This window comes from Manis pentadactyla, chromosome 8 (assembly GCF_030020395.1).
Source record: "Manis pentadactyla isolate mManPen7 chromosome 8, mManPen7.hap1, whole genome shotgun sequence".
NCBI lineage: Eukaryota > Metazoa > Chordata > Mammalia > Pholidota > Manidae > Manis > Manis pentadactyla.
The window spans coordinates 138,304,240-138,323,661 of record NC_080026.1 but is presented as its reverse complement, the minus strand read 5'-3'; the positions used below and the strand labels follow the sequence as shown (position 1 = coordinate 138,323,661).

General features: G+C 45.4%; 1 protein-coding gene across 2 annotated transcripts in view; it reads right to left on the bottom strand.

The window, feature by feature from the left end:
• Positions 1-2,101: 2,101 nt before the first annotated feature.
• Positions 2,102-19,422, bottom strand: part of GLRX3 (glutaredoxin 3) — a 41,492-nt gene continuing 24,171 nt past the window's right edge. The window contains exons 3-11 of one of the 2 annotated variants that reach the window (XM_036923823.2): positions 18,551-18,625; positions 17,290-17,491; positions 11,892-12,064; positions 11,594-11,655; positions 9,880-9,937; positions 8,133-8,185; positions 5,536-5,575; positions 5,353-5,445; positions 2,102-2,376 (exon numbers count right to left, since the gene is read on the bottom strand). In XM_036923823.2, coding sequence (XP_036779718.1) covers positions 2,326-2,376; positions 5,353-5,445; positions 5,536-5,575; positions 8,133-8,185; positions 9,880-9,937; positions 11,594-11,655; positions 11,892-12,064; positions 17,290-17,491; positions 18,551-18,625 — 807 coding nt within the window. In that variant the 3' untranslated portion in view covers positions 2,102-2,325. The remainder of the gene's footprint in view (positions 2,377-5,352; positions 5,446-5,535; positions 5,576-8,132; positions 8,186-9,879; positions 9,938-11,593; positions 11,656-11,891; positions 12,065-17,289; positions 17,492-18,550; positions 18,626-19,422) is intronic. The other variant, XM_036923832.2, reaches the window with a different exon arrangement.

Sequence of the window (19,422 nt, the reverse complement as noted above, 5' to 3'; positions counted from 1 at the left end):
AGCTAGGAGGGGTGCAGAGGGCCTGCTCCCCAAAGCCTGTCAGTGCATCTGCGCTCCTCCACCCAGACACAATCCCTCTCCTCCAAAACATCCAAACCCACTAGAACCCTCACACAGCCCCTACCCAAAGTCCCCACCCACCATGAGTTCACAAGCTCAGACCTGGGGCAACACCCAGATGACACGAGCATCCTTCCCTCCTTGTGGGCTGGACAGTCCCTCGCGTGCTGGGAACAAGAGCCCAGGAGTTGTGGATGGGAGAGAGGATGTCAATTTTGACAAAACCTAACTGTAAGGGCAGCTTGACATTTGTCAGAAAATCTAGCTGGGGACTGCCTATGAACTCGAAATTCAGCTGGGCCCAAGAATCACTTACCTCACTCCTAAATTACACCCAATACAATCAGATGAGGAATGGCTACCAATTCGTTTGCATGAACGAGACTTCTAACCTTCCCAATGTCAAGACAGAAACACCTGCAAAATAGGAATATGCTCCACTATCGTTCCGACACCCCTGGAGTCAGTGGCACAACTGACAGAACTTGAGAAAGGTGAACTCACACTCGACAGGTCACTCCCCGAAAGCTCTGAACTGTGACCCTAACTCAACCTGTGAGGCCCAGGCAAGGACGCTGTGGAAGCTTCGCATCACCCAAAGGGCAGGTCTCCCCACAATGCACTCAGTATTTACATCCCCAGAGAACGGCCTTTGGCTGGAAGAGTGAGACTCAGTGGGAGGAGGGCACTGGTGGTAAAGGTGCCCTGTGTTTACCTGAATGAGCCTTAGGCGGAAACTGGCTCCTGAAATCTGTGATAGCAAAGATTTACTCTTGCTTAGGAGAAGGTGAAGTTAAAAGGTGACTTAGTAGAAAATATAGTAGGACAGGTGGCCCTTGTGGACAGAGCAAAATCGTGAGAACAGTTCGCTATAATTAGTTTGGGATCAAATATACACGGGAAGTAGCCATCCTCCTCCCAGAGACCTTCGCTAAAGCCAACGGCCTAATAAACTTTCAGTCAGAATTCCACTTCCACCTGCATTTTAAAGTTTTACTTCTACAATGAGTTGTTTTAATCAGAAAACCAAAGTTCACAGACCAGTGCCCGAACAGCCCCATCTGATGACAGGGAAATCCAGCACAGTGGGTGTCCTCCCCCAACAGGAAGCAAGAAGGCCACGTCCGCCTTTATGACTTCGTGCAGACCCCACTGCACTGTGTAACCCACGCCCACCGGATGCCAGCTCCCCCCATGCAGTCAGCAGGGAAAAGCCTGATGCCCGGGGGGAGAAAGGCCGGCAGGTAAGGAAGGCGTCCATTTCCTCCTGCTGCTCTTGCCTGAACTGCTGACTTTCGAGCCCCTTTCCTCACGGCCACCAGACACCCGTGGGGCCTCACTGCCTCATCAACAAGCCGGGAAGAGTTCGTGCACACAGCACGTGCCGTGGATCCTGAAAAAGTCTAAGAACCATGGAGGTGGGTGCAGCTGTCCCGATGAAGGAGGCATGCCCGGAGCAACTACTATTTAAACATGTTAGATTCATGATCAAAAACACTGCTGAAATTTTCGTGGATCTCAGGATGTCCTCAACCTATTTAGGAGCTAAATCAATACTTTCAATACAGTGATTAAAATAAGTTGTGACACTTTAACCCGAGCTGACGACACTCTCCAGCTCTCGGTCACAGCTGTGCACTCTTCTGCCTGTATAAAAAGTGTGCTTACTGTGACACACTCCGCGAGAAATCACTTTCCTCTTAAGAGCTTCCTGTAATAACTGGTGCTTCCTGCCATGAGCGTGCCCCGCAGACACCCTACATCACCCCTGCAATCTCCCAGTGCCAACTCAGTGACACCATCAGAAAACAGTGGCAGGGGACTGTTTCCAAGCTGTAAAGAGATCTTTGGCCAGTGAGGGGCGCCAGTGGCCTGGTCTATGAGCTGTTCTAAATATTACTGTGGGTTAGACTCCAACAGAGTTCTCCATTTTCTGAAGACTGTGTTTCTTAACGGCTACAATGTGCCCACAGATTATGAAAAAGAGGTTTAAAGCAGGTTAATTTCAGTAACTTTATGTTTAACATCACTACAAAGATACTTTTTTTTACACAACTATTTTTAATTGAATTTAAAGATGTTTGTCATCAATTTTTGGTGAAAAAAACAAAACATACACATATTTAGCACAACCTTGTGAAAGACACAAAGCATAACCGGTAGAAGCACCTGCCCCTCCCAGCCCCCTCGGGAGGACTGAGCCACGAACTGCTCCGCTGTAGGTGAGTATCTCTTGCGATCGCTGGGCACCTAGTTCAATATTCATTAATTTTCTCCTTTCAGTATAGGCAGCAATTCACCGTTTTCTTTCAGTTCCTAGAAATGAAAGTAGAAAAGAGTAACATGTACATGTATATATAAAAAAAGGAGAACCTCTTCCAGTCGCAGACTGCATCTCTAGAGAACCAAAGAAACACCCCCTGGATCAAACGCCGATCGACCGACACACCCAAGCTGAATATTATGCCATAAAAAGTCCGCTGTCGGGTCACAAAATCAAAGGTAAAAGGGATTCTAAAACCAACAGATCGCTCAGCACCAGTGAGCACAGCTGCGGGGACGGAGCAGGGCAGGAACTCCGACGCGGCAGAACAGCCGCGGACGGGCGCCTGCTGCCCCCTGGGCAGCCGGCAGGCTTCCCCGCACCTCAGTCCCAGGACTGGCATGGAAACGTCAGGCCAGGATCCACTAGGACACAGTAATTCAGGTGTTTTTTGTACCTATCTTTCAGATTTAAAATTGGGAATACAAGGTTAAAATGTGACCAAAAACGATAAATGAGATTTTCCAGTTTAAGACAAACATTTAACTGATGTAAAATTTCAGGTTATTACTAAGCAGCACAAACATCAATAATAGCGCCACTAAAAGGCACAGGCCTCCTGTCTGGTTAAACCCACAAAGGCTGCCTGTCCTTCAACACCCACAGCCCCAGTGTGTCCTAGGAACCCACCCACCCCACCCACAAACAGGCAGCCTCCTGCTGCAGCAAAGGAGCAGCAGGACTTCCCGAGCACCGGGCTCAGCAGGCCAGCTGCTCGGAGAAAGGCCGGCCACGCTGGGGGAGGCGGGGCTCGTCGGCTGACTGGCTACGACAGCAGAGGGCTCGCACATCGGACGCCTCTGGGGCTGTTTTCTCATCTGTCCGCGGAGAACAAGGCTTCCCTCCCGGGCTGCAGGGCAGAGGGCAGGCGGGACTGAGGTGGCGCCCTGAGGCAGCGCCCAGGCTTGCTGTGGGCATCATCTGTGTGAGCCGCAGTTTGAATGGCAACCTGCTCTACATATTCTTACTCTCTGAGTACGTATATCAATTAGCAGCTAGTCCTCTCAGGACATGAGATTGACTGAGTCACTGAGTTGCTGGGCCTCTCAGTTATTCATCCACCCTCCAGACAAAGCACGCCATGTTCCTTCCAACAGACGCTGGCCAGTGAGCCCGCCTGGAACACACCTGCTGTTCTGACGGCACTGACAACGGGGGGGCTGCGTCGAGGGAACCAGGCCCAAATGGCGACAGAGCTACAACCATTACCTGCTCAGGAGAACAGGTACCAATATCACACGTTTCCAAATGTGTGAGTCATACAACACCCTGTTATATACTGAGAAGGAAGCTGCCCACACAGCTCAGCCTTAGAATTACATGAAATTTACTGATTCTATCTTCCCAAGAGTTAGCAGTGGCTAAGGTACAGGCTATAAAACATCCAGACAAGAACAGGCTCAGGGGTATTTGGGGTGTGAAGATTGTTTGTGTCTTACAAAAATAAAAAATATATATAAAATAACAGATGCAGATCTATTTTTGTTGTTTCAGAGCTATTCAAAACTATTGTTAAACCTTTTGTTTTCCTTCGGGAATGATACCGATTACTACGAAAAATGCCTCACTGGCTTGTGTAAGAAGTGTGATGTCAAACCCAGATGATATAGGAGACAAAACCTGCTTGGCTGAAGGACATTAGCAGCCAGAGGCGCTCAGGCCTGCATGTGCCAGCGTCCTGTCCACGGTGCTGAGCCACACGGCACTGAGCCACACAGTGCTGGCAGGGCTCGTCCACGTGACCAAAGTGGGAGCTTAACTTCACTTGACAACATAACTAGGGGCAGCGTTGCTTACCACTCGCTCTCCACCTACAAAGCCAGACATTGGACTTCAAAATTCTCCAACAAGCAAGGCAAGAGAAGGATTTCCAGAGTAACTCTGCCAGCCCGCCTGCCCTGGAGATCACATTGCCCAGGCAGAGCTCATGCCCTGCACAGACCCTCTCCAGTACCCGCCGCTCTCCTCCAACAGGGCAGTGCCCAGAGCTCTCAGAGCTGTGGCTTCCTGTAGCTGTGGGCCAGCAGCGAAGACAGCTATGGAGCACATGGGTGCTACCAGGTGTAAGCATGCCCATTTAAAATTCAGTTGAGTTCTGTTAAAGCAGAGGAGTAAACTAATCATCAAAGGCATATAAGAAACAACGTCCTCTCCACATGTGCTTACAATCCGACAGAGCTGACCGGTTTCTAGCATCTGAGAACCAAAGGGGCACTGGGAGCTGGATGGATGGAATTCTGCATTTTTCTTTTAGGAAACTGAGATCAGTGACCTTAGGTCTCTGTTGCAGAGCCAGCAGGGCCGGGCTGGCAAGGGGACTTGGGCTTCTGCCCACAGACTGGTGCTCTTCACCCCATCACCAGAGGCACGTAACTAAGGCAAAATAAAGTGACAGAGAAAACTGTAACTATAGTAACATAAACATAAAAGGACAGGAGAGCTGCAGGAGCAAAACATTTCTGGAAGAATCTGTAAATGATTCACAGACTTGTGAATTCAAGAGAGGCCTTGAAAGACATAGAAAACAGATGTAAACAAGGGACATACAAGGAGACTCAGAGCAGAGGGGACAGGGCAAAGACAAGCTGCAAGGAGGGACGTTCTACCGGAGTGAGCATATGGGAGTAAAAATCAAATTTGAGCTCAGCCGTAACCAGCTTGGCATCTCCAAATGCCAAGCGATGGTTTGGACTTTAGCTGGCAGTCCAGCCCCTCGGGAGCTGAATGGGACCCAGAGAAGCAGGAGAGGCCCTCTAGGGTGAGGGAGGGGCAGGCAGTCTGCTGCGGCCCTGACAGGGACGACAGAGTACTCTGGAATTAGAAGTGGTGACACTGGCCTAGAAGTGAGCAGACAGAAGACCAGAAAAGGCAGGATCAGCAAACCCCCAAGTCTGTCCAGTCTCAAGTCACAATTTTCAAAACGCCAAAATGCTCAGTTCTTTAGGGCACCAGACAGACGCTGACCTTACCTTAACAATATCCAGGCCTCCGACAAGCTCCCCTCTCACGTAGAGCTGAGGGTATGTCGGCCAATTTGAGTAGGTTTTCAATCCTTGCCGAACCTAAGGAAATGACAGGGGCCCTGAAACCATCCCATCAGACCTTAGAGATTAAAACTAAGGCGAAGGACAAAACATAAAACAAGAACTTACTTCTTCATCCTCCAATATATCAAATGTCTCATATTCAACACTACAAAAAGGAGAAGACATTTTAACAATTTCAAACAAAAATTGTACAACCTACCTGGTGCTTTAAAAATAGTCAAGAAGAGTAAACTATTTTGCTAACAAAATTTACTGTAGAAAATGGATATGACTACATCTTAAGTACCACACAGAGTACGTCATTCTAAAATACAAATTCATCTAGATTTTTCTGTACAGTATTGGGTTAAACGGGGGGTCAGCAGTCGTTTCCTTAAAAGGCGAGACAGGAAACATTTAGGCTCTGTGGGCCAATGAGTCTCTGCGACAACTGCTCAACCCTGCAGTGCGGCACAGGAGCAGCCAGGCGGAGATGAGCAGGCAGGGCTGTGTCCAGCGACGCTTACCCATGAGAGGCGGCGGCCAGCTTATGCTGCCCACGCAATCAGGCTCACAGTCACCGTTCACGTGGGCCTGTTGCCAATGACACTGTCACCCCACTTCCAGCCCCCACCCTAGGCTGCGGCTCCTGAGCCTGTGGGAAGCTACTTAGGCAGCGGGAAGGGGCCACGGACAGAGGCTGGGGCCCACCAGCAAGATAACCACGCTGCCCGTGAACGCCGCCTCGGGGGTGTGCTTCCACGAGGAAATGAACCTATTTCAGAACACAAATGCTGTTTTCAGTACACAAAACCAGTGAAAATGTTGTGCTCCTTGCCATGTACTGACCACCACTTGTGTAAGTGAATGAAGTCACTGCATGGAAACGCAACCACACTGACACTCATGGGGGCCGAACGACCAGCTTGGACGTGCGACTGAGCCCCCACGGGAGGCTGTGGGTACGTGCAGTCCCAAAACTGCCCAAGGAAAAATGCCACACATAAAAAACAAATTTCAGTTTCCGTAAAACTGAAACCACTCTCACAGGGAAATCTTGTTTACTTCACAAACAAGTTCCTAAGAACAGGTTCATGGTGCAAGAACAGTCAAAAAAATACAACACGGCAGCAAGTACTGAAAGAGGAATGTTTGAACAGAGCAAAAGACGACTTAAAAAAAAGATCCACTATAAGTCTCCCTTCAAGTTGAACTAAAGGAGGTGATCTCCTGACCTGAACAGGATGAACACGAGTTAGAGCACAACTGTCAGGGACCTAAGCCTATCAGGCCCAAGAATGTGCAGCACACAGAGTAGTGAGACACAACACACGTCCTGAGGGTCTCTGTAACGGGGTCTTTCACACCTCTGCATTCCCAGGACTCAGCCCTGCAAAGCATGTGCACTCTGGCTAGTACAGGAAAAGTGAAAAGTAGAGGAACAGGGAAGGGCAGGCGCTCCCCACGTGCTGATAACTCAGGAGTAAGACCATGAAAAGGCAGCAAAAAGCCTCACAGGGCCCGTGGCCTTGCCCGCTGCAGAGCTGACCAGGGTTAGCAGGTCTGGAGCTGGGCAGGCATTATCCTCCAGAGAAGATGGGATAACTGGTACTTCCAAATCCAAACAGGATTTGAGACAGAGTGCAGAAAGCTAGGGAGACTTTCCATGCAGCACGAGCCGAGATGGGCCAGGTGCTGTCCGGCCCGGCCTCCAGACCTCACAGAGGCCTGCCTAGAGGGGACGCGCAGCCGCCAGGGACAGGTGGGCTGGGGGCGCTCCTGTGGGGCTGTGACAGGAGGAAGATGGAGCAAAGGAGCCATAAAAATGACCACCACACTCAGCCAGACTGAGTGTGCACCCGTGGGCACCATGAGGAAGGAGTGGGCTGGAGGCCGCAGGCCCACATCCCCACAAGATGGGCCTCTGTGCGGCATCACAGTCGTTTAAAGAGGTCAGCCCTTTTCCTTTTCATGCCCCTGAAGTCACATTGAACCTGTGCTGCTCAACTGACTACTTTCAGCCCTGCCCGACAATGTCTAAATATTGCAAAGGGTGCTATCCCTGTAACTTCGGCAAATCAGCTAATCTACCTAAAGCTAATGTAAGTATGAAGAATACTTACATTAAAGAAAAGCAATTGTGAAGTAAGAAATGAGGAGAAATAAGCAGAAACATCCGACAAACCCTGTAGAACACATGCTAAGTTTCTCCAGAAAAGCAGTTTGTGTTTAAGCACCAAAATCGACCATGATTTCCTTACCTGGCAGCTTCATCACTGTGCAGATCACAGCGTGAGCCCTGCAACCTAGCCCTGCCAGCCCCCAACCCCGCCAACTTCTCAGCTCCAAACAAAGGGCCACAGCGCGTGCCCTGTGAACTGCTGAGAAACGAGAGTATTTCCTAGCAAATACTAAAAACCTGGACACCCTTTCACCATAAGGTCCCTGTGTGATGGAGCTCTGTCAGCAATGCTCCTCTGGGACTGAAGACAAACAGCCGGAAGCCGCTGCCGTGGAAGCTCCCTTATGACACCAACAGGCTGAACAGGCCATTAGCTTCTGTTGTGGTCAAAGTTAAAACACTCACAAAACAGCGCAGCAAAAATTGGTAAATAGATAAAATGCATGACTAGTTAGAGACTTAACAACTGAGAAGCATCAGTGGCAAAACTCAGAAGTTAAAATTTCTTAAATACACTGCTTTGAAAACAAGATTTACATACCCAATACTATTTAGTATTTCCAGAATTTGCTTGCTGAATCCACATTTTGCTTCCTGAATTTAGAAAAAGAGAAGTTTAAGGTAGGTGACATTTTCTGCACGGTTCCATTTACTGCTTGGTCAGCGGGCCCAGCGCCTGTAAACAGTGTGGCGGCGAAGAGGAGCCTCCCGCATCCAGTGCCTCTGCCCATTGGAGCGTCAGGGCAGGTGAGCTGTCGGGAGGCCACCGCCACCCTCCTGCCCCGCCGGGCACTGACCGTCCAGACATTATGCGGACACTTGGCCCAGACCGACTTCGGTGTGCAGCTGCTGGGGCCGGTTTGTTCTGGTATCTTAGAGTCTCTGTGGGCACCAGTTCAAGACTCTGGTTGCTTCTCTACTTCACTCAGACAGGCGATCTCAACGCATTCAACCTTTTCCCAATGAACAGGACCACCACCTTCCTGTTCCCAACTGGACTTTTACTCCCACTGGTGCATTTACCTTTACATCAGAGGGTCAAACTTTTCTGAGGTTGGAGAAGCTACACTTTCCCTCATGGTATGGGAACCCAAATCCTGTCAATCCCAGAGACAAGACCTCGCACCACCTCAACTTCTCAGTAACACTAACAATTCTGCTCCCCAGATGTACGGATACTTCCTGGGCTTCCAGAAAACAAAATTAATAAAAATCTGTTTTAAACAATCACCAAGAACTAAAAAGATGACTTTTTCCCTCCTGGGAATTATTAACTTCCTCTATTTTGTTTCAGTAAATAGTGAGCCAGTCACAGAATCTCAGTTCTAATCTAGTGATTCCAACATGCAGAAGTCCTTATTACCTTTCCCTAGTTATTATTTTCATTAGTTATGCTAACTAACTGGTTTCATTACCTTAGTTATTTCACACCAGTTACTGCAACCTCATTCGCAAAATGTCCCTGGGAGGCATTATGAGGCCCCTCACAAAAGGCGGGAAGTGACAGTCCTGAATGCAGCTCAGCGCCGAGCGCCTGTGCTCTGGCGGCCCAGGGGGCAGGCGGAACCTGACCGCAGCACCTTTACCCTGCCGCCCTCCCCTCTGCTTCAGTCTCCTCATCCCCGGGACCAGCCAGACTGTCCAGCCTTTCTCACCTCAACAACTGCTTGAGAATAAAGTCAGATAACAGAGGCTGGGTTTTGGAGATCACCATTCTAGTCCAATGACAAAGGATAGTTAGTTTAGTTCAAACTATTAAACCTGATCGTCAGAATGATGCGCATCAATATGCACTGCCATCAGAAAAGCCGCCACCGCCGCCCACCATGGGGGAGAACTGCAAACTGTGTCCCGCTTTCATCAGAGCACCTGCGCTCGCCCTCCATCGCTGCCCTGGAAGGGATGAGGTGGTGCTGCAGATCCGAGAGCCGTGAGCTCCCCTGCACCCGGGGTGCAGGGACCAGAGGCACACGCTACGGAAGTCAGCAAACTCAGGTGGTGACAGGACAGCGACTAGCAGGGCCAGCGAAGTGTTAACAGTGCCGACCACTCAGCTGGCAAAGTTTGGCAGCAGAAAGAAAGGCACCCACTGAGATGCTGATGATAAAGTCAGGCAAAATGGAGATTACCCTGTTTGATCTCCACAAGCACCAATTAAGGCAGGGATAACTTCCAGATACCACTACAGCTCCATCAGCTAGAGCTCGGAGAGAAGATGTAAGTGTCCCCTTGTCGCAGATGTTAGCATCAAAAGAAACTGCAAATAAGCCCATTTTTGAATCCTTTACCTGTTTGCTTCCTTTCATAAAGAGCATCACAGAAGCTTTATTTGTCAGTACTTTGAGCCTAAAGAGAGAAAATTGATATATAAGATGGCTCAGCTCAATTATTAAACACCACTTTTGCTCTGCCTCATGAGGAACATGCCTATTTGGGGGAGCAGGATGACAGTTCTCAGCTCTGAGTGGTATTAAACAAGCAAATGCATAGATACCTTCCTTTATTTCATTCTCTCCCTAAGCCACTGTAAAATACAACATGGCTTTTTAAGGCAACCAATGTTCCTTCAAGTTGCAACTGAAGCCTGTCAACTCACAGTACTAAAAACAATAACCACCAATCCAGGAAGGAATTGGCCCATTTGGGGTCCATATATGAGCCCATTCAGAATGTCCAAAACTAGACCATGTATTTTCCCTTTTGCGTCACGAAGCCATGCACGGCTTGAAGCCTGTATCCCCAAGGCCATACCCGGAGGGGAAGTGTGAAGTGCTGGGACTCAAAGAGCACTGGCTGCTAAAATCAGATGCTCTCATCTTAACTCCGTGTTTCACATTTTACAATCTTCCAAACCTGCTCTAACTTGCTGGCAGGAATGGGAACCATCCACATAGAGCCTACAGCTCAGTCACAAACCTCAGGAACCATGGGCATGAGCACAGCAACCTGCTGCTACTGGAACCTTTGAGCCCCAAGGTGGCCATGTCACTGTGGCCTGGACCATTCACAGATTGACAGCTCCACGGAATGAAGTTAACACAAGTGAAACACACAAGTCATGCTCCAAGCTGTGTCATGTACACTCTCAACAGAGTATGATTAGCTAATTCCCAGAAAAACCACCAGAAATCAGGAACATGTTGCTGATCACTCACCTAGTACCCCAACAACCTGGATCCAGGGGGCCAAAACAGAGATGCCATGGAGCCCAGGAACTGGGGCTCCTGCACTTTGCTTACCAGGAGCCCTTTAAGTGATTACTCAAAATAGAATGAATTTTACTCTCTCTATTAATTCTAGCCAGTTATCTTCTGAAACCATAGGCGACAGACATGCAGCACATTAGGGAAAGAGAGAAGCAGTCTGACTGACACGGGGACATACACAACAGGAGGCATATTCAACAGGAAGAACAGAGAGACAGACAGAAGGCCAGCACAAGCATGAGGAAGCACCACAGCCTTCTGAGGCCACACAGCCTCCACAAGCTGCCCAGGTCATATAGCTCAGAATGCACCCAGGAGGGCAGGGTCACCAAGGGGCCAGAGCATCACCTTCTCATCAAAAAGGCAGGAAAGGGTGCAAATCATCTGAGACAACGTGGCACTTAAAAAGCAGTATGACATATCTATTTAAGAGGATTACTTTATTAATCAAGGACAGATAAATGAGATACTATTAAACACTTTTTAGAAATTCTCAAAATGTTCAATGGCAAGAAAATCACAAAAGGAATCTTTACCTTACAAACTCAAGCCCCAACTATGAATGACTGATATGCTGACATATTTCAAAGTAAATTCCTTTTTAAATGCTACATTAATTCATATGTATTACAATAAAGGTCCCTTTAAGTCTCCTAAACAGGTCGAAGTCAAATTATGACCTTGGCATAAAAAAAAAACCCTGGATTCTATAAACAGAGAATGCAAACACTTGATAATTTAAAAATATTTTTTAAATTATAAATGGTAAACTACTTACAGGTTTAAAAACACTTACCTTTCCTCTAATTTGGGAGCTTTGGGGCAAATTGTATCTAGTTCTTCAGATGCTTCTAGTTCCTGAAATACACACATTAGGTCTAAGAAAACATTCATGGCCACATGAATCTCCTCAGTCATACCATGATACAGAACATTAGTCAGCCATCCCATCAGAAATATTCTGTATTATTCCAAATCCCTATTTGCAAATGTAGAGATTCTTTAGAAATTTATACTTGAGATTTATTACAGCACTTATAAAAGTATGCTGTAAATGCAAATTTTTTACAAGGAACAGACTTCTCAATGCTAACCTTAATTATGTCGAGTCCTCCTATGAGCTCTCCAGAAACATAGAGCTGGGGATAGGTGGGCCAATTGGAATAGGTTTTGAGGCCCTGACGAACTTCTTCATCTGAGAAGATATCAAAACTGCTAAACTGAATATTATGTTTATTAAGAATTTCCACCATCTGCTTGCTGAAACCTGCATAAAGGAAAAGAAAATACAGAGCTTAGCTTCTCTCATACACACATATGACTTTAAATTAATCCAGACTACTTATTATCTACTGTACATAGATGTCTGCCTCTCTTTCACCAGCAATCTGTTAGCATGGTTGCATATTATGAAACAAGAAAACAAATTCCAAGAACCCTTTACCTGACCTTGAACAGCACCACATGCTCAGGTATGGCTTACCTTTTAACACACTTATGGAGTAAGAAAAACATTTGTGTATTTATCCAAGTTCCTCTTCAATATTAGGTTTATTTTCTGTTATAGGAGAAAGAATGCTGGCCAAAACACCCCAACACCTGCTCCATCCACCAAAGGGATGCACAGTTAGCCCTGGACAGCCACCTCCTCTCCCAGTACTCCCCCATCCGTCGGCAGACTGACCCGGACACCTGGGACAGCCCCTCCCAGCTGGTCTTTGCCTCCATGAGAACCAACACCAGGTAGAAGAAAACACTCTAAGACAGGAATGTTTAACTACTACTTGACCCTCCTGGGAACCCAATTATGTTTGGTTTCTGTTCCCCTTTTTACTACTTCCTGTGTATCCACTTCAGTAGTTCTCAATCTTTACCATTTCTAAATAGAATCCATTAAAAATCGGGAAGGAATGTGTTCTCTTTTAGGCTAAAATGGATATAGCACATTGAATCCGGAGCCATCTTCTCTGTTGTATATGAACTGTTAATAGGCTGAGTGTTCTTTCTCATCTGGCGGTGTAACTTGACAGTCTCTTTTTTAAAACTATTTACATTCCCCAAAGTATGTAATGTGATTTTTTTTTTTTACTGCACTGTAGTGACAATCTTATGTTCCATGATTTTATTACACTTTTGTGACACATTTTAGCCCTATACTTTTTTGACATCATTTTCTTATTATGACATTAGTACTAAAGAATGTGAGTGTGAATATCAGTCTTTTTAAATAAATCTATCACTCTTGTCTGGAAAGAGGGTATTTTTCTTTCCATAAGCTAATCCTTCCCCATTGTTTTCCAATACTTTGTAGCACTCTGCTCTTTCACACTCCATCATTCTTCTTTTCAAACACAGTTATAATTCACTGGGAAATAACCTGTTCTTCAGATTCAATATTCCTGTAAGATTTAACAGCATCTGCAATTATTTCTAAATAAAACTGAGTCCTAAAATTCAGTGAAAGATTAACTGCAGGAAAAGGCTTCATCTGATGTCATGCAAAAGCACTTGTACTATTAAAACATGGATCTATTACTGAGCTCGGAACACTTCCAGATCTGCAGTTTATTGAGATGAAGCACTCGCATTTATTTGTATAGCATGTAAGTTGCCTTTCCTACAACTGAAGTGTTAAGTTCATGTACAGCCTGAAGTAAAACACTGATTCTGAAATTTTTTCATTCATAGGGGAGTTCATTAGTAAACAGCTAAGGGATGATCGCTGATGGTTATTCTGTCGCCAATATATTAACTCATTTCTACTGTAACAGGCTGAGGAAAAGCTTTATTTTAGCTTTAGGCAATTACATGCAGACTAGAAAGATTGATTGGTAGTGTTTCATTTTTAAGGGTTAAAGTGGCAGACTGGAAATGTTATGCTTAAGGATAAAATAGTGAGGCGGCTTTATTCTTAACAAAGTATTCACACTTCTTTTTTGTAAGAAAAATACATGAATGTAATAAAAATATTTAAAAGTAGAAAAGCCATGTTTAAGTGTCGAAGAAACACAATTTCTATCCACAGTCATTTCTTCCCATGACAGAAAATGTGAATAAGCCAATCTGCCAGATTTCATCACTATATCTAACAACAAAACCCTAAAGAACACTTGTGAACCCACAACGTTTCTGTGTCTGATTTAAAAGTAAAACCCAGGTAGATGACTCTCACCACAGGAGAAATGTCAGTACAGTGGCTCAAATACCTTACACTCTGCTACAAGCTTTGCTAACCGAAAGGGATACAGGAATTCCCAAATAACTTAATTAACCTGCATATTCAAGGGTTTTACATTCTATTTAAAAAGATGTACATGTCAGTGTTCTTGAAACTCTTCCTTGAACAGGGCAGCCCTTCTTATCCTGTCCTCCTGAGGACAGACTGAGGATAGCCTGATTCTTGGATGACAGAGGCCCGATCAACATGTCAGGCTCGTAAGGGGCCACCCGAGTCTGCCGGCAGAGTCCGAAAGCAAAGGGTAAGATGAAAGAGATGTGAAATGTGCAAGGGCTGGGACGAGTCCAAGCTCCAGGGCACACCCTGAAATGATTTTTCAAGGTTCCTTGATATGAAATTTAAATGTTACTCATTCATGTTTTTCTGATTAACTGAAAGCAAGGTGGGGACCAGTTACTCGAAAATCAAATGTAGCTCTATTCCACAACGGGAACCCCGTGGGCACAATGGCTGCCCCTGGCAGTAGTGTTTTCAAAGAGGACCCTGTGCCGAGCATGTACACACCAGTCACTCAAGCTCAGGGGCATTGTGGCCATGGATTTCATAAGGAAGGCTTTGCCTGCACCTCATCTCTAATGTGCCAGCAGGAGAGTGAAAACACTTGTCCCCTAAACAGGCTCAGAAAGGAAGAAGGTGGAAGTCATGTATGTTCCTATGAGGAGAAAGTTTATAAAGACGGTGGAGACGGTCTGTGTGGCTGTGCACACAGGAAGCAAAACAGCCTGAGCACAGTCAATGCAAGAAACGGCAGGGCAGTCCCAATGAGAATACCTCCAGTTAATCCTTGAGTAGATATTTTATCAAAGAATTCCAACAATCTAAAAGGAGCTACTTACTGTATGAGGTAGAAAGACATGTTGTGACAGAAACCAAAATATCAGGGATCAGAAAGCCTATTAAAAATGTAGTTATATTTTAAAGCTATTTTTCTATTCTAACGTGTTATTTGTATAGTCTTCTAAATGCCACACAGCTTATATAAAAATGGTTTAAAAAACCTCATAAATTCAGTCTAACGAATAAAAGGTAAGCAGAAAAATTATTTCTAAGTGTAATTCTAATTTATTTGAATAATCATACATCTGATTTGATAACAATCTCCAAGATTGCCTCCAACCCCCGACACCACCAGGGAAGGACTGAGGCTCTGGGAGGGTAACTGGCTTGTACCTTAAGCTTCCGAGGCATGTGGCACAGGGGGCGGAGCTGGGACTGAGCCGGCCCTGCGTGGCGGGCATCTAGTCTACACTGCTTTCCGGGACCCCACACTACACCCTCCTCAAGCTTCAGCTCAATCACAGGCCAACTGCACCAGGTCATCACTCAGAGAAGATTAAGAGATCGCTATTGTCCAGTCCCAAAGAGGAGTATTTTACTGGTCTTGCTACTGTAGGATTACTATGTACAGCCCGTCACACAGGTTCGTCCACATTTTACAGTCAGTTCCACAGCACTTCCGACTTGGTACTGAATAAAACCCACTGGATGGATGTTTTTAGGTCACCAAATAAAGCACCAGAAATGATTTTCACACCTGCTGGGAGAAAGTGAACCAGACGCAACCTGCATTAGAAACAAGCACAAGGCAGACTGCCTGCTGCCGTCTCCTGTGGGCTGTGAGCACTGCACCACACTACTCTGCAGTGCACCACACTCCACTCCACTCCATTCCACTGCACTACACTGCACTTGCACTAAGGCAGCTTTCCGGCCCTACAGTATGGACAGTCGTCCAGACCCTCACTGGAGTAAAGGCACTTGACTAAAGTAGCCGTTTTAACAGGCAGACTGCAGGACGGGCTGTGCTCCCAGGGGGGAGGCACTGCTCCCCAGCCTCAGCCTGCAGGCTGGAGACACAGGACCACAGAACGTTTACCCAGTGCCTGGACACACAGGAGAGGAAGAAGCAGCTCCGAGTTTACCTGCTGCCCTGCACGAAGCCCCCTTCCCTGTTCCCTGATGAAAAACGAACCTAACGGGCGGTGGGCGGTGACTTCAGGGGGCAGCCGCCCACATGCCGTCCACCACTCTGTAAGTAACCCCTTCATAAAACTCACGGACCCCCAAAGGGGGTTGTCCTGGTCTGTTCTCAGCCCATAGGGCTCCCTCACAATTCAGGGGAAGGTGTTTCTTTCACATCCTTCCCTCCAGGAAATTCTCATAACAAATAACATAAACAGCAGGCATTATCTGACATACAAACACTGGCAAGAAAATTTTTCAAGTAGAACTGAGAGATAAAGGAACCATTTCTTTATCTTTTTAAGACAGAAATCATCATGAAACTTTATTTTTAAAACTAGACTTTTTCATAATTTATTATGTAATTTGCTAACTACAGGGAAGAATTTACAATTAAATTTGTATTGAAAGCTTGTCACACTGGACATGCAGTAATCATATCAACAGCACACCCAATTTTATGCCACCTGTCTTAATAAATTCCCTCCTGTGCAGCTGAAACAAATACACTTAGATTCTCCACAGCATCATCAAAAGGCATTAAATGTTCAATTATGCAACATTATAATGTTGTACTAGGGATCTTAAAAAGAAAACAACATCAATCCAATACCAGAGGGGCCAAATAACTGTAAAACTTATTTAAGGACAAAATTACAAGCATATATGTGTACAGAAAATAGGTGTGACTATATAAGCCATAGCATTAAGACTCCTTAAACCACCAGGAGCCATCAACTGGCAATGGCTGCAATGGGTGAATCACAACCACCAGACGCTGAGAAGACAGGAAGGCGGTACACAGGGCAGACACTGGAACACCACCAATGCCCTGTCAGTGTCTAAGCTGCTGAATCTGGACTAGGTGAATAAAAGAAGGCTGCCAAAAAAAAGACAGGATAGCTGTTAACAGAAAAATTAACTGAACAGCAAAAAAAAAAAACCATAAATGGGGGCAGCAATATGGTAGCTGGAACCTAATCCAAATGCTGCTACCAGGTGACCGAGTGAGTCGCCCTCGCATCTTTGGGTACTTATGGATAAAATGAAGATCTTGAATTAAATGATTTCTAAGATGCCTTTTGGTTCCAACATTCTCAGTCTGTAAGTACAAGTCAGTTCTCATCACCTAAAATTAAATATACCATGGGGAATTACAACCTTTCCAATTTTCTAAAGCTATCTGAACCCAAGTAAAAGAGGCCTGGGATAGCTCAAAAAGAGCGCATCCATCGCTCTGTGCCCATCCTGGTAAAATCCCCATGTCCGTCATCTTCAGAGCAGCTTCTTACCACAGCGCGGCTCCTGAGGTGTTCCCTTCATGAACAGCATGCATGGGGCAGCGTGAGTTAACTTCTTCAAGCGCAGGTTGAGATCTTCTTTGGGATGCTCAGTACCACTGGGTGCGAAGGAGCTGCTAGATGCATGTCGCTGAACCTTTTTGGTCAACTCTGGGGCATGCGCACCATCTAATCGGTCAATTTTCTGAGAATTCTGAAGTGAAAAAGTCATTTAGAATATATGTGGCATTCTTTCATCAACTTCTGTATTTTGGGCTCCAAGTTCTAAACAATTTTTAAAGGGGTCAACACTACTAGAGAAGTTTTTAAAAATCTAATTATCTCAGAAGATTGGAGACTGACGAAAATTAGGCTTGGGGTGGATTAATGATTGTGCATTGAGCATTGACTCCCCTATACAGAATTATTATTGTCGTTAACAACCATTTGATCAATAAATATGAGAGATGCCCTCACAAAAAAAAAAAAGGACAGACTTCCAATGGTAAAATAAATAAGTAACCGGGATGTAATGTATAGCATAAGGAATATAGTCAAGTTATTGTAACAGCTTGGTACGGTGATAGCTGGAACCTAGAATTATGTATATAAATGTTTTATCACTGTGTTGTACACTTGAAACTAATGTAATGTAATACTGTGCGTCAACTACCCTTCAATAAAAAAATAATTATCTAAAAAAAAAAAAAATCTAATTATCAATTGCCAGAATGCATCTCAATTTTAGAAACACATCATTGTTTTCCTTTCTGGGAACATGCTAAGAAGTATCACTACTTCCCAAAAGTGAAGTCAGATCAGTCTAAGCTAAAACAAAGGATTTCCCCACCCTTGCTGGGATGAATCTATTAGAATCACTGTGTGGTCACGCCCAGGGGTGCCCAGAAGCACAGATTTTGCACTCCCTTCCTAAAGGAGCCATTAATCAAACCAGAACCAGCCAGCTATTTTACTGTGTCCAGGTACGTGCCCTAACCAACCAACTTCTGCCTCAGCTCAGGAACAGTTTGGGTCTATTGTCAGGTATCTGGACTTTTCTCAAGAAGCTCCAATTCTGGTTGCTGGACCACCACAGACTATGTCACTTTTCCAAGACCCCCAGGCCACGCTTCAGCATCAGGGCCAACAATGAGACTACAGAAACAGACACAGCTGGGTACAGCCAGATGCCTGGAACAGGGTAACGGAACTAAGACAGATGGGCCACCGCCCACTACAGATGGGTGATCACCTGTGCCCTCTTCAGCCTTACCTTGAAAAACAGAAAGGTGGGAACAGAACTAATTTCATATTTTTCAGAGACTTCAGGAACAGCTTCAGCTTCCAACTTTAAAATAAAAGAATTTAAGCTTGATTATTAAAGGTCCTTTTTTACTACCTTGCTATGTAAATCAGTTTCACATGCATTATCCCTTCAAGTAGTTGACGTTTTTAGAGAGTATGGTACAAAAGTTTATGACACATTTACATTTAAATGAGACTCACTGGGCTGGCATGTCACCTACTGAGTCTGCAGTGTCAAAACAGGTTCAGAGGTTTTTATTTTGTTGCACATTTCAAAAGATGCCTGGAGGCTGTGAATAAAATTTTTGGTGCACTAGTGACCTAGTAAATTTTCAATCATATGCAGCTACTACTATATTGAAATCCATAAATCACTGACCCCAGTTATGTCATGATTACAGTGCTTATTTTCTGCCCACAGCAATCTTGCTGTTTGCGCTATTGACTAATTCCACAGGGCAGTACATCATGACTGACAGTTGCAGCCTTCTGCAGACTATGAAGCAAAAACGAGTATTTCTTCAATAAGCTACTGATGTCTGATACATTTTACTTTAACTCCTGCAAGGCTGCTGGACATTAAGCAGATCCCTGGCCAGGCTACTTGCTTGTGGGTCTGTTCATACATTTAGATGCATTTTAAATAAGATGACTGCATTCTGCTGATAATTTCTTTCAGACCCCTCAACAAGACATGATGTGGTATCTGATACATGAATTTAAAACATATTTAATAACACAATTTCTAAATAAAGGAACACAATTACCATAAGCTGTTTATGTAGGACTTTATAAATGTATACTTGCAGAAAAACCAAGATATATCTTTCCCTCACAGGA